Source organism: Panicum virgatum, chromosome 3K (assembly GCF_016808335.1).
Source record: "Panicum virgatum strain AP13 chromosome 3K, P.virgatum_v5, whole genome shotgun sequence".
Lineage (NCBI taxonomy): Eukaryota > Viridiplantae > Streptophyta > Magnoliopsida > Poales > Poaceae > Panicum > Panicum virgatum.
Window position 1 is genome coordinate 56417142 of NC_053138.1, and position 12993 is coordinate 56430134.

The 12993-nt window shown below is 46.9% G+C and overlaps 4 protein-coding genes and 2 non-coding genes across 7 annotated transcripts; 2 read left to right on the forward strand and 4 right to left on the reverse strand.

Moving 5' to 3' along the window:
- Positions 1–204: 204 nt before the first annotated feature.
- On the forward strand, positions 205–1445 carry LOC120699783 (ocs element-binding factor 1-like). The gene has a single exon (XM_039983859.1). The coding sequence runs from the start codon at positions 700–702 to the stop codon at positions 1156–1158; it is 459 nt and encodes a 152-aa protein (XP_039839793.1). The 5' UTR covers positions 205–699; the 3' UTR covers positions 1159–1445.
- Positions 1446–2182: 737 nt separating this feature from the next.
- Positions 2183–6259, reverse strand: LOC120699784 (cytochrome c oxidase subunit 5C-like). 2 transcript variants are annotated; one of them, XM_039983861.1, is made up of 3 exons: positions 6097–6192; positions 4576–4631; positions 2183–2645 (listed from the first exon to the last, which is right to left on the reverse strand). In XM_039983861.1, exon 3 carries the CDS (start codon positions 2612–2614, stop codon positions 2423–2425), a length of 192 nt encoding a protein of 63 aa, XP_039839795.1. In that variant the 5' UTR covers positions 2615–2645; positions 4576–4631; positions 6097–6192; the 3' UTR covers positions 2183–2422. The 2 variants fall into 2 exon arrangements, with proteins under 2 accessions (XP_039839795.1, XP_039839794.1); XM_039983860.1 differs by lacking the exon at positions 4576–4631 and having other exon boundaries at positions 6097–6259.
- A 153-nt stretch (positions 6260–6412) lies between these two features.
- Positions 6413–6484, forward strand: TRNAP-AGG. Its single transcript has one exon. It is a non-coding gene; the product is annotated as a tRNA-Pro (tRNA).
- A 182-nt stretch (positions 6485–6666) lies between these two features.
- On the reverse strand, positions 6667–9377 carry LOC120699785 (DNA ligase 1-like). Its single transcript, XM_039983862.1, has 7 exons — positions 9223–9377; positions 8604–9112; positions 7816–8404; positions 7610–7710; positions 7447–7527; positions 7215–7342; positions 6667–7121 (listed from the first exon to the last, which is right to left on the reverse strand). Exons 2-7 carry the CDS (start codon positions 9096–9098, stop codon positions 6995–6997), a joined length of 1521 nt encoding a protein of 506 aa, XP_039839796.1. The 5' UTR covers positions 9099–9112; positions 9223–9377; the 3' UTR covers positions 6667–6994.
- Positions 9378–10622: 1245 nt separating this feature from the next.
- Positions 10623–11443, reverse strand: LOC120701556 (pectinesterase inhibitor 10-like). The gene has a single exon (XM_039985557.1). The coding sequence runs from the start codon at positions 11387–11389 to the stop codon at positions 10715–10717; it is 675 nt and encodes a 224-aa protein (XP_039841491.1). The 5' UTR covers positions 11390–11443; the 3' UTR covers positions 10623–10714.
- A 1461-nt stretch (positions 11444–12904) lies between these two features.
- TRNAV-UAC lies at positions 12905–12978 on the reverse strand. The gene has a single exon. It is a non-coding gene; the product is annotated as a tRNA-Val (tRNA).
- Between the last annotated feature and the right edge of the window lie 15 nt (positions 12979–12993).

The following is a 12993-nucleotide window of genomic DNA, read 5'->3' on the forward strand; positions in this document are numbered from 1 at the left end:
CATGATGCACGAACGAAAACAACCCATGCACCCCCCACAGAGCCATTGACAGCCACCCAAGACCAGACTAGTAAAGATTCCCTTCGCCTTTCTCCCGGCATTCATTCATCTGGAGCCATTCCGCAACCTCCCGTGGCGCAAGATTACCGAAACGCCCCCTGGGTGGAGGATTACGGAAATGCCCTCGGCCCGGCATTAAATAAGCCTCCCCCCTCCTGATCCTCTCCCCCTTCCCTCTCCTCCGCCCTCTCCGATTGAGTGGCTCACCTTCCTCTTCCCCCAACCAGATTCCCAAGAGCTGCCGCTGTTGTTGGTGGAAGATCTTTGGCGGAAGATCCGAACTCTTGTGTTGGGGTTTCTCCGGGTTTTCCTGCGCTGGAGGGAGGTTTCGTTCTCGCTGGCCATGGTTTGGCTGGGAAGCAGCATCTTGATGCGCAATCTCTGAGCTTTATGAAGATCGCCAGCCACCTGCGCCGCTCCTGCTTCCTCCACTCCTTCTCGGTCGTCTTCCTGTACTGGTTTTATGTGATCTCATAACTTGCCCTCACCCGGATCCGCCATTCCCCGTGCTCTCCCCGTCCCCTCTTCCTCCTCCCTTCCTTCTTGCTTTCCTGAAGAATCGCCGAATAATAGCACTAGTACTAGCAGCAGCAGCAGCGGTAGAGAATTGTTTGGTGGTGAGCTAAAGATCCTGCCTTGATGTCGTCGTCGTCGCTGTCACCGGCGGGGACGGGGAGGATGTCCGGGTCGGACGGCGACTCGGCGGCCGACACGCACCGGCGCGAGAAGCGGCGGCTGTCGAACCGCGAGTCGGCGCGGCGGTCGCGGCTGCGGAAGCAGCAGCACCTGGACGAGCTCGTGCAGGAGGTGGCGCGGCTGCAGGCCGAGAACGCGCGCGTGGCGGCTCGCGCCGCCGACATCGCGTCGCAGTACGCGCGCGTGGAGCAGGAGAACACCGTGCTCCGGGCGCGCGCCGCCGAGCTCGGCGACCGGCTGCGCTCGGTCAACGAGGTGCTCCGCGTCGTCGAGGAGTTCAGCGGCGTCGCCATGGACATCCAGGAGGAGATCCCCGCCGACGACCCGCTGCTCCGGCCGTGGCAGCTGCCCTACCCCGCCGCCGCCATGCCCATCGGCGGCGCGCACATGCTCCAGTACTGATGACTGATGAGGATGCCTCTCCACCTGCCATGAAGGCAGCTGGAGGTTGGCAAGAAAGAATTGGCTGCATTGAGGACTACATAGGAGGGCTGTATCTGCTGCTGCTGTGTTATAATCTGTATTCTGGTTCTTCAATAATTGTTGCTGTTGTTTGTCTGTGTGTAAGTGATGATGATGTTCATCTTATGTAAGGTGTAATTTCGTGTTTGGTTTCTGTACTGTGTCTTGTAATGTTATGAATAAGTGTTATGATTTCCTATCCCCTCTATATAGTTTCAGTTAGATCTGATGGTGTGTCTGAGTTTTGTTCCAGTTCTCAGCTTGTCATTAATTGTAGATATCTCGGTGAGATATGCTAGCTTCACATCATGAAAGGAAAAAAAGACTGCATGATGGAACTTCACATCACAAAAGATACGAGTTCTAATCAAACCTCAAAGCAAGGAGAAAGGCATCAAAACAACTTGAGTGCAAAGTTACACATCTAATAAAGCAATTGGATCAAAGGGGGAAATCTTCTGTTCCAAAGCTCCTCGCTGGATTCTGTCTGCTGACAGCTCCCTCTCCTAGCATGTTGCTTGATCCATCTCCTTGGCATCGAAGCAGCAACGAACAATACTTCGATTTGTTTCTTTTATCGGAACAAAACAAATCACATAACAAGATGCATTATTGCATCCTCATACATGCATCTCTTTTCTCCATCACCCCACAGTAAGCAAGCAATCGTTAAACACATGCTAATCTTCTATGTGAGCAAAGCAAAATGGAACTCGCGTCAAACAATGGAGTCACTACATCCGTGACGAAGGCGAAAACGACAGTGAAAGGCACAAGAAAACCTTAAAAACTTATCTTGACCGAACCTGTGACGTTGCCAAACGAAAGAGCACCGGCTGAGCGTGCAATCAGGTCAAGATTTTTAGTGCTTCATCCACTCAAAATTATGTCAAACACAGATTGAGTAATCACCTGTTAGGTAACCCACCAATCGATTCACATAAAAGGGCAAACTCGATCACAATTACTTGCAAATTTCACAATCACATTAACTTATGTAAAACTAGATCAGATATTCAGTTGATCGGTATGACCTGGACATGTTCTAATATTCATGAAACGGAAGGAAATTCAACAAAATCTGGTGTCCTCAAATGGTTATGCTTATTTTTCAAGACAAATCTCCACAGCATTCACTTCATCATGCTCTCCAGAGTTTCAGAAACAACTGTGAGAAAATAACTTCAGACTTGGCGCGTGAAAGCTACTCCTCGACAACAACGCTGATCTGGCCCTTGTCCAGCATGTCGTAGAAGGATCTAGTCTTCCTCTGCTCGTTCCAGTGGTGCATCTTCCACATGCCACCGGCAATCAGCCCGAGGGTGACTCCAATGAAGATCTCCTTCACCACGCTCGGGCCCTTGAGGGTGGCATGTGCAACCCTGCCACCTGCCATTTGCTTGCTGTTGAGGTCAGATGCCAAATGCCTGAAAGAAATGGAGAAGATTCTGTAAGTTTACGTGGGAGCAACAGGCAGACAGCATATCTTCACCAAGGTAAAAAGATACTCTTACTAAATGCAGCCATGTGCATACAGCAACGGCGCATTTAGATTATTTGTTTAGTCACACCAAAAAGGGGGTTCATTTGATTTGTACATAGCAAAAGCGGACCTGATTTTTTTCAAAAAAAAACGGACCTGAAATGGTACCGTAAAGAGGTAAAAATGGAAGAGATTCAAATAGCACTTGAATATGCAAGGTGCTATACAAACTTATGCAAAGTGAACAGAGTAATCAGAAATGCTGGAGGTTTTACTGCACACCAGAGTCAAACTCCCTATATTCTTGCATTCACCTCCTAAATTACACTATTCCACCACAAAAGCTCCTTAAGTGATTGGGACAGCATAAAATGTGACACAAGAAACACTTCCAGCGTTGCTAAAAAAAAAAGAAACACTCCCAGCTATGGTATCAATCATTGCTCATTCTAAGTTTCTAACCGCTCACCCCCCCCCCCCCCCCAAAAAAAAAAAGAAGAAGAAGAGTACACCAGGACCTTCACCTAACCTGGCACCCACACACAAAAACAATCATGATGGTAAACAAGGCCACAAAGCAAATTAGTTGGGAGGGATTTCCTTATCATCCATTGTCAAATCAAGGTAACAATATCAACATCCTAGCATCTGCAATTGCAAGAGCTCAAACTATCCACTACCTAACAGGTGCATATCAAACCAGGCAGACATCACTATCAAAGTTGCGCCATGCTTCGTCATTCACTCTCCATCTACTAAACAACAAATATGGGCTGATTTTCAGTTGGCCTATTTCTTCAATTTGCTTCGATGCAGATCTTAGTTGTTACACACACTCTAAACCTAGACCAGCAAAAAAACTCAGTTTGACTCGAAATTGAAAAGAAACTCCAAACAGAACGACAGGTACACTTTGATCAAAATAGCTGCAGGCAAGATCTAATATTTACCAAAGGGCATGGGTATTCAAATTCAATAAATCATAAAAAGATCCTAGAAAAGAGCAATAAGCTGATTGCTTAGTAGACATCATATTGCCTTATTTTGTGAAACAGAAAACAATAACAGACTGCTAACTGAGCAAAACCCAGAGGCAGAATAGCCAAATATGTCCCTCAACTTTGGTCCCTGAAGTATTAAATAGGCCGTATAGGTCCTTCAAGTTTTCATGTTAAATCATAATCCTAAGGCAGATGTGGCATGCTACATGTGGCATTCCATGTCAGCTTTAGTTGCCATGCCTGAGTCAACATATTAGAATTGCCTCATTTACCCCTTGTCCAATTATAAATCATACATGACGTGGACTTGACAGATTACAATGCAAGAGTTTGTCATATCATAGGCCTCCTTAAACAGCATAAGAAAAATATAGAGACAGCATAATAAGTTGTACCACGGATCCATTATCACCCCCCCCCCAAAAAAAAAACAAACAAACCATGGTAATAATCAATGCATAAAACATTTTTTAGGGGGCCAGGGCAAGTCATTCTTTTAATTGATCTGGTCATTATATGGCGTAAACTATAGCTAGATGCATGTACATAGGACAAAAGATTGTGCAATGATTTTTGTCGCCTTGCCGTAGCAGCCTTGTACACAATCATTGTAATAGATATGGATGTGGTGAAGCATGGTAAAAAAAGACAATTCTACCATGCCGACTCGTCCACAAGGTTTCCGACCGCTGACATGGCAAGTGTACGTGGCATGCCAAATCAGCATAGGGAGCGATTTGATCCAACAGAGAAACTTGAGGGACTTAAATGGTCTATTTGATACTTCAGGGATCAAAGTGATCCTCGGAGCAAAATTGAGGGATGTAATTGGCTATTATGCCAAACCCAAAAGTTTCAAAAGATGAGACATACTAGAGACTTCAGTGAGCTTGCACGAAGAACAGTTTATGCTACAGGATTTGAAAGGACTGCATGGGATGCATCAAACATTTATATTAAAAGTAGATTCAATTAATCTACAGGCAGAAGCTCAAGTTAAAATGTATTACGATGACAAGAAAAACACCGAGGAACTTAACCAAGGGTTTACAGGTCAGCGTCCACAGGCAATTTCCAATAATAAGTTATTAGCACCTCAATAGAATATAATCTCACTTTTGATAGTTCAGGATAACACATGGAGGTACAAATGCATATATATATAGTGCAACCAAAGAGATGCTAGATGAATTTAAATGTAAGAATAAAATGAAGGGGTACCCTAAAGCAACATCCACACCACAGCACAACTGGGATATGAGCATGCATCATTGATCATCAGGATGCAATAATAAACACAGCCAGCTTCCTAACCCAATTTGTTAATTTATTGATAAAGGTGCCTCTATGAAGCTAAGACAATATAAACATGACCTGGTTCATTCAGATTCTGGATGAACAATGAAATACTGAGTAAGTGAAGGACACATTACAACTGCCTTTTACATTTTTCCTACTGCTGCATTCAGATTATGTGATGTACTCGTGAACATGTCATGAGTCAAACACCATACATCTGAGGCCACACACGTCAAAAGGCTGTTCGGGCACAAATGCTAGTAGTCGGGCTATCCAATGGCCCTAGGCCCCAGCTGGAGAAGCGGAACTGCATCAAACACTGGGTACTGTCTAGGACAAGAAAACAATGAAAATCAATGATGCAGACCTTTTTCAACTGAAAACATGATGTACCCATAACGTCACGGGAGGCTATGTTTATACCCCATCGAGAGGCAATGGTGAATGCATCCAAGCCCTGGTCCAACTTACCAAGTCTTTGACCACTAACTACAGCCCGAGAAGATAATATGTGCCCTAAGCTATCATGTAACAGGCTATACTCCTACGCGTGTAGTATCCCAGCCATACCGCATCCAGAACATAGGGCAAAAGAAAATACAGAACAGACAAGGTTACAACCCGCGAAGGAGAAATCGCTTTGCATACAGACTATGCAGCATTTCCCGGTGCCAAAAATTGGCATTTTCACCATTCACACCCTAGTACCAATCAAATCACCCGAACTGCCTCCACGGGATGGATGACTAGAAGGATGGAAGCACCGTCACTACGCCATCGCTGACGATCCTTTCATGCTCCATGCCAACAACCAAACCGGAGAACGCGCGCCCTATCCGCGCACCCGCGCCTCGCTATAATCCACACGAACGACCCGACCCCCCTGGCCTTACACGCCCTCGGACCCTCCGCCGGCACGGATCCGCCGCGCGAACCCAGCGCGACGGCAACGTGGAGGCGCCAGATCCGGTCAATGAATTCTAGAGGGGAACTTTCCCTCAACCGCGAGCAGGCGCGTGGCGGGGTTGGATCGGGCGCCGGGGAAGGAAGAATCGGTACCACAACCACAAGGAGGAGGGCGAGAGGAGAGCTCACCTTGCCGGAGATGGAGAAGAGGGGTGCGCCGCCGCCGCGAGAGAGGAGCCGAGCCTTCCTTTGGATCCGTGAAGGGGTGGCGTTTTTGCGGAGAAGCCCTTTAAAGCCCGCGTATTCGCGAGCACGAGTGGCTGGTGGCCTGGCGCTGACTGGCTCGTGGCTCTCCACCTCTCCACCACAGGCTTTACGTCTTCGCTGGCAAAGTTTACGCATTCGCCGCTCGCTTACACGGTTTGGTGTTGGTGCTTGGTGGTACTGTGGTGGCAAGTGCACATGTTAGATTGTTAGGTAAAAACAAAAGGTAGCAGCCAGGCAAGGGCATTTGGTCTAGTGGTATGATTCTCGCTTAGGGTGCGAGAGGTCCCGAGTTCAATTCTCGGAATGCCCCAGTTTTTAAATATTTTTGTTTCTTGTAAATTTCCTCGTGCAGAGTAGCTTCAACAGGCACTTGTATCTTCGTTTTTTTTTATTTCCTCATCATGCAGCTTCAACAGGCAGTTCATCATCGATTCATGCTACAACAAATAACAGGTTCCTTTCCAACCTTGCAGATTATGAACTCTGGACGGCTGAAGAAACAAGTACAAGTTACAACAAACTTATTCGACAGTTTTATTACACGAAATTTATCTACAACATAGCATCTTCTTTCTCAGAGGGGGGAAAACAGCACAGACATTGTGATGAGATGACATCCAGTACTGATCTAATCATAAGCTCAGTACAAAATCTTCTACAGCTCTACCCACAATGCTACATGTAGATTATACAATTTTATATTACTTGTGTGCACGCAGATGCTTATTGCATCGTTTCCAACGTACATGGGCAACGGTGAAAACACACAAGCGCGCGCACGCACACACGCACTCTTTGCCATGATGCTTCCAGAGTCCTGTCAAGCGTTTCCTTGCACAGCCTTGTAGCACTTGAGGCTGCAAAGGGGGAGGTTCAGCTTGGAGTGCCTGTACTTGTACGCGTTCGTGCACTCCGGCCCAGCGCATTTCTCCCTTGGAGGAGGGTAGCTGCTTGGTCAAAAGGATAGTTGCAGACAAATACTGTGAGGTCATTTATTTAGCAAGCTTTTTGAGACAAGATGCAAAGGTTGTGCGGATAACCTGTGAGGCTTGGAGTCAAAGATGCTGGGGAGGCCTACTGCATGTGGGAATGACACAACTGTTCCAGTGGCCCCAATGACCCAGCGGATTGAGCTTGCAGCGATGTTTTGTGCTCTGATTGCCCGCTCCTGCGTGGAAGAGCATGGTTTGTTCAGGACTTCAGCAAGCTGTTACTGCTAGCAATAGAAAGCTCCTGAATGTACGGAGAGCAAGATCAAATTATGCAACGAACCTTCTCTTCCCGCTCCTTTTGCTTCCTCTCTTCCTTCTTCTTCTCAGAGTCCAGGCCCAATATTTTCCTTATAGCTTCAGCCTACAAAGATTACACGTAGCTGACGGCTCCTGAAAATTGAAACATTTCAAAGATTGAGAGGCTGAGCAATTTTTACACCAACCTCGCTTTCTTTAGTAGCCTTTTCCACTTGCATCTTGCGCCGCTGAGCAGCTTCAGCCTTTTTGGCAAGCATCTCCTCTTCAGAAAGCTTGTCTTTCTTGCCTGGTTCAACAAAACGATCTCTCAAATGCATTTAGTGGACGAACGAAGGTGGATGTTTTTAACTGAATTACCATGGACAACAAGACAGCAAAGGATAGTACGTACTTCTTGAAGGAGCCAGAGGTAGACCATCAGGGAACTCAACAGTACTACTATTGCTCCCATCCATCCATGATTGAAGGGCACGACGACGTGTCGTGAGAGGCTCACTTCTAACATTGACAGGAGATTCAGTGGCTGTTTTTTGCTCATCTTCAGCATCAGGTTCACTATCTGAGGTCGGTTCCTCTTCTGTATTATCATCATCAGCTGATTCCCTAGATCTTTTCTTGCCATCTCTACTTGATCGGGAATTAACAAACTCATTGTCAACCTCATACGCCTTACTCTTAATTTTAATTTTCTTTGAGGCATTCTTCTTGGAGCTACTGCCTCCTTTGTTCTTAAGCTCAGGAGCACTACCATCCCAATCTTCAGGAGTTCCAATATTACTTGTATCATAGTCCTCATCTGTTTCATTGTCCAATACAGATTTCTTAGCAAGCCTCCTACTCTTCCGGACAGGATCTGAAGATGGTTCTCTCTGAACTTTGGCTGATTGCTCCTGAGCCATTGCTTCTTCAACTAACCTCTCCTTTCTGGATTTCTTGTCTCTTGAAGAGGATGACTTGTCAGAATCTTTTGCGCCTTCAGTCTACAAGCAGATCATCCTTTTGAATCAGTCGCCAATTGTGTCTTTTTTAATTTAGCAAAATTGGCTAGTTTTCCATTTGATTTCAGAAAGACGGCTATTCTTTTCTCGAAACAAATTATGTAGGGAGTAATTCGTTGCGAATGCAAGCACACTATACCAAATAAACACAATGGTTCAAGGCACTTGCTAGATTACCAACCTTTTGCTGGTGCCGTGAATCTACCGGCTGAGGAGGCTTCGCCGGCAAAGACCTGGAATCCACCGCATCAGGGTTCGGCTTCGGCAACATGTTCCGGATCTTCACCTTCACCTTCCCCGGCTTGCCACCGGCCGGGGTCGAAACACGGTTCCCCTCAGGCTGAGCAACATGGCTGCTACCCTCGGCCATCCTGGCTCCACCGCCCGCGGCCTCGGAACGCAGCCGGAGGCTCCCCCTGGTGGCGCGCTCCGGCGACGGAGCGTTGAGGAGGAACTCCCGCCTCCGGTGGCCCCCGTCGGGGCCGGCGGCGTTCTCGTCCGAAGTCACCAGCAGCCTCCTCGGCCCGCTTCTGGACGACGCCGATGGCGACGGAGGGGAGGAGGCGGTGTTGTCCCGCTGGTCCGCGGCAGGGCCGCCCTCCGGCCTCGGCCTCCTCGCCGCGCTGCTCCGCCGCCTCTTCATGGTTGCGCCGTCGAATCCGCCGCCGCCTTCCATCCGGCAGAGTAGCTCTAGGGGCGAGGGGGAGAAACCGTGACTTGTCGCCCAAATCCGCGAACAGAATCGGCGCGTAGATCAGGAGCCCAGAATTGGAGGGAGAAATAGTTGGAGAGAGACGAACCCGAGACGATTCGGCTCGCGGAAGGGTCTGCGACTGCGACGCTCGAACGAGGGCGGCGCGTGGCGACCTCTGCCGCCGGTGGAAGGTCCGAGCAAAGGGTTCGTCTGGATTCTTACGGCGGCAAAGAAGGCGACGAAGGGGTAGAGTGTAATTTTCAGCGCATTTGCACTTGAGTACCTGTACTTATCAGAATCATAGAAAAACACATTATATACTTTCTTAATTTTTGGAATATTCTTTCTTCTAATATATATGTTTTTATATGTATAAATGTATAGCTAATTCCTCCTATTCAAATTACGTGTCATTTTAGGATTTTCTTCAGTTCAAACTTTTTTACTTTAATCGTTTAGTGGAATTACGTGTCATCTAATGATATTGTGTTTGAACTAGATGGAGTACATATATGTTTATTATAGTTGCTGCTTCAAAAACAAAAATGTTTATGCTGATGAAACATGTGAAGTTGAAGGTCTTTCCCTTTCTTTTTTAACAGTTGTTAATGGAGACGACATGCTTCTGAAAGATTGTGAGATGAAGGCTATGCTTAGTGATTCTATATTACTCGGGTGTCCATGAATTTCGCATAAAATTGTACATATCAACTACTGCATTCGCTCTGTTTTGTTAGTAAACAGCAACAATGCTTTTCCAAATCAGTACCAGCCACCAGCCACAGCCAGCCGAATAGATTGTGATTTTCTTATCGTGGCCTAAATCAAGATCTTAATAAATACCATTTTGCATTGGGAGATTATTCCTAATTTTTCAGTCTTCATGTAACCGTCACACGCACAAGCTGCGTGTGGTCACACGTTAAGCATGAGTGCAGACGACCACAACGGCAGAAACAGAGGTATCAGCTCACATGTACGATGCAGACATCATGCGTGAAACGGTTTCAAATATGTGAAGGAATGGCTCTTCAGAAAATGGCAAAAGTAGAGAAAACGAAATGATGAGCACTGATGACTGCTCTCTCAAAGAGAGAAAAAATGTTAGCAAGGATTAATCGCAGGGCTTGATGATTGTCTCACAGATTGTTAGGTGGAGGATTAATCTACATGACATTGGAATTTATCTAAGTCAAGACTGCTGCATGTTCTTCCTGGATCCATGGATACACAAGCTTCTTCGATGCGATGATGAGAGTTAATCGTACACGGTAGTGGTGGTGGGTGTTCCTGCCTGTTGATTTCTAGGCGTGTTTTCATTATTATTGAAAATAAAAATCTATCGGAGGTAGATAAACACGATGAACAAAATATATCGGAAATATTTTTACCAATTTTTTTTAAAAAAATTAAAATTGTTTTAAAAAAATCGTAAAAATTGACTTGAAACTATTTCTAAGCTATTAAACATCACTCGTTAATAGCTTGAATTTGACCCTACGGATATAGAAGGAAAATTTTGGTGAATTTCGGCCGATAGAGGAAACCCTAGCACACCTATGGATGAGCTAACGACCTATGGCCCGGCCGCGGTCTAGCTAGCGGAGGCCGGCGGCGGTGGCGATGGCGAGGCAGTTGCTGGCGAGCTTGGCGAGCTCGGCGTCCCACTTGCCCATGACCTTCTTGAGGTCCTCGCACTCCTCGAAGCCCTGGTCGCAGGTGTCCACGTCGGTGCGCACGGCGTCGAGCATGGTGCCCGTGGTCGCCCGGTCGCCGGCGGCGAGGGCCTTGTCGGCCTGCTCCAGGTTATAGGCCAGGTCGTCGAACGAGTCGATGCAGTCGTGCAGCGGGCCCAGTGCCCCCCGCTGCGTCTTGGGGTCGTTCAGCAGCGCCGTCGCCGCCGCCGTGGCCTCGGCGGCCTTGGCGCGCACGGCGGCCATCGCCAGCCGGAGCACCCCCGCGGCGTCGAGCCGCTTCTCGCCGGGGAGCTGCGGATGCGGCTGCTTCGAGATGGACGATGTGCACAGGTCCGGGTAGTCCGTCTTCAGGCACAGGCTCCGCACGATGTCGCCGCCGGGGACGAGAGGGATCGGCTTCGGCGGCGCCGGCGTGGGCTTCGGCTTGGCCGGCGCCTTGGGCTTGCTGTGCGCCCCTGCCTTCTTCGAAACGCAGAAGGCGCCGGCCGGTGGCACCGCCGCGGTGGCGAGGAGGAGGGTGAGGAGACAGGCGAGGAGCGGCGGCGGCGGCGGCGGCGGCGGCGGCATGGCGCGCATGGCGAGAGGTGGGGATGGAGGTTAGAGTTGATCAGGGTCAGAGTAATAATTAAATAGGAGGAGAAGTGGACAAATAATAATTGTTTGTCTAATAATAACTACCATCCTTTATTTGAAAAATGTGAGGGAAAGGAGGGGAGTTTTCCCGGGAAAAGTGGGGGCAACGGTAGCCAGGGGTTGTGGAGCCGGTGAAAAATAGCAAATTGTAAATGGTGATGAAGTATTGTTAAATTTTATCCTTTTTATTATCTTGGAGTTTAAAATCCGTTGAAATATGAGAGGATTGCAAAGGAGAGGAAAATGAAATGAGCTGAGTCTAAGGTTAGTGGTGACTAATCTCTTGGTAAGATGGCGTATTGGTTTGGAGTTCTTTTATGATGAGAGCATCTCCACCAGTTACCAAATAATCCTTTTCCAATAACTGGTATTGGGATATCAATATCAGTTTTAGAATTATTGGGGGAGTTGCTTTTGCAGTCTCCCAATAGTCCTAATACAACTAGCATATTGGGAGAGCACGAATCCTCCTTTTATTTGAGGGGAGTTGGGGTGCAATATTAGAACAATCCAATAGTTATTGGAAAAATAGAGATGTATTGGGGAACTGCCGGAGCACACTCTTTTCCTAATAGTAGAAGTTTATTGAAAAATGGGGGACTGCTGGAGATGCTCTGACTAGTAAAGGAAATAATAAAATGGTTTGGCACATGCATAGAGGGAAAGTCTAGCTCGTTAAGCTTTGAAGATTTCAATGCAAGCTTTTATATACACTGCAAGGAAGCCACGCCATGTTTTATTTCCTAAAAATAATTTATCTTTTTCCATTTGAAAATTGTGCAAAAGCTTTTATTCCAAGTTTTGCTGAAGGAGTGTAGAGGCAAGCTTGGAATCCTTTGTGCCTCCCAGTTTTGTGGCTTCGATAGCTCCACATAGGGGTGGTAAAGGGTCTAAAATTTTGAACTAGAAAATCTAAGGGCCGGGCTCTAATCTTATACAATTTTGAGCTAAAAAATTTAAGAGTCTTGTTGGGCTGTGAAGAGGTCACTAGAGCCATGGCCCATTACCACCCTTAGCTCCACATGGTTTTGCAAAAACTGACCAAGTATTGGTCAGACAGACATTGTTGGTGTAATCCACTCTTCTGATACTACAAGACATGTTCAGGCAGTGCAGATTGCTGATTCCTTTGGTAGGATTTCCTTTGCTAAACTTTGTTCTTTCTCGAAACAACATACTCCCTCTGTTCTTTTTCAAATGACGTTCCAACCAAAAAGTTTGGCCTATTTCCAGCACAATAGTTTCTAGTTCGCTTCTGTTTGGCCTTTTTCATCAGAATACAGAAACCAACTTCATACAGCATGTGTTTTTTCGATGCAAAGAGAGAACAAGTGGAAAGATTGAAATGGTAATAGGTTCACACGGTCACTCCTCATCAGAAATAAACAAGTTACAGTCGGCATGCGTTTGAGGAGTGGTCAGGTGAGACCGTGAGGGGAAAAAATAATCAGAACCAAATGGTGCTGCCCAGGCTCGAACTGGGGACCTTTAGTGTGTAAGACTAACGTGATAACCGACTACACCACAGCACCATTATGACAGTAATT

Coding starts and splice junctions, on each gene's coding strand:
- LOC120699783 (XM_039983859.1), top strand. CDS start 700: ATGTCGTCGTCGTCGCTGTCACCGGCGGGGACGGGGAGGATGTCCGGG.
- LOC120699784 (XM_039983860.1), bottom strand. CDS start 2,614: ATGGCAGGTGGCAGGGTTGCACATGCCACCCTCAAGGGCCCGAGCGTG.
- LOC120699785 (XM_039983862.1), bottom strand. CDS start 9,098: ATGGAAGGCGGCGGCGGATTCGACGGCGCAACCATGAAGAGGCGGCGG. Junction 7,711..7,815: donor ACCTCTGGCTCCTTCAAGAA/GTACGTACTATC, acceptor TTGTTGAACCAG/GCAAGAAAGACAAGCTTTCT. Junction 7,528..7,609: donor AGGCTACTAAAGAAAGCGAG/GTTGGTGTAAAA, acceptor TAATCTTTGTAG/GCTGAAGCTATAAGGAAAAT.
- LOC120701556 (XM_039985557.1), bottom strand. CDS start 11,389: ATGCGCGCCATGCCGCCGCCGCCGCCGCCGCCGCCGCCGCTCCTCGCC.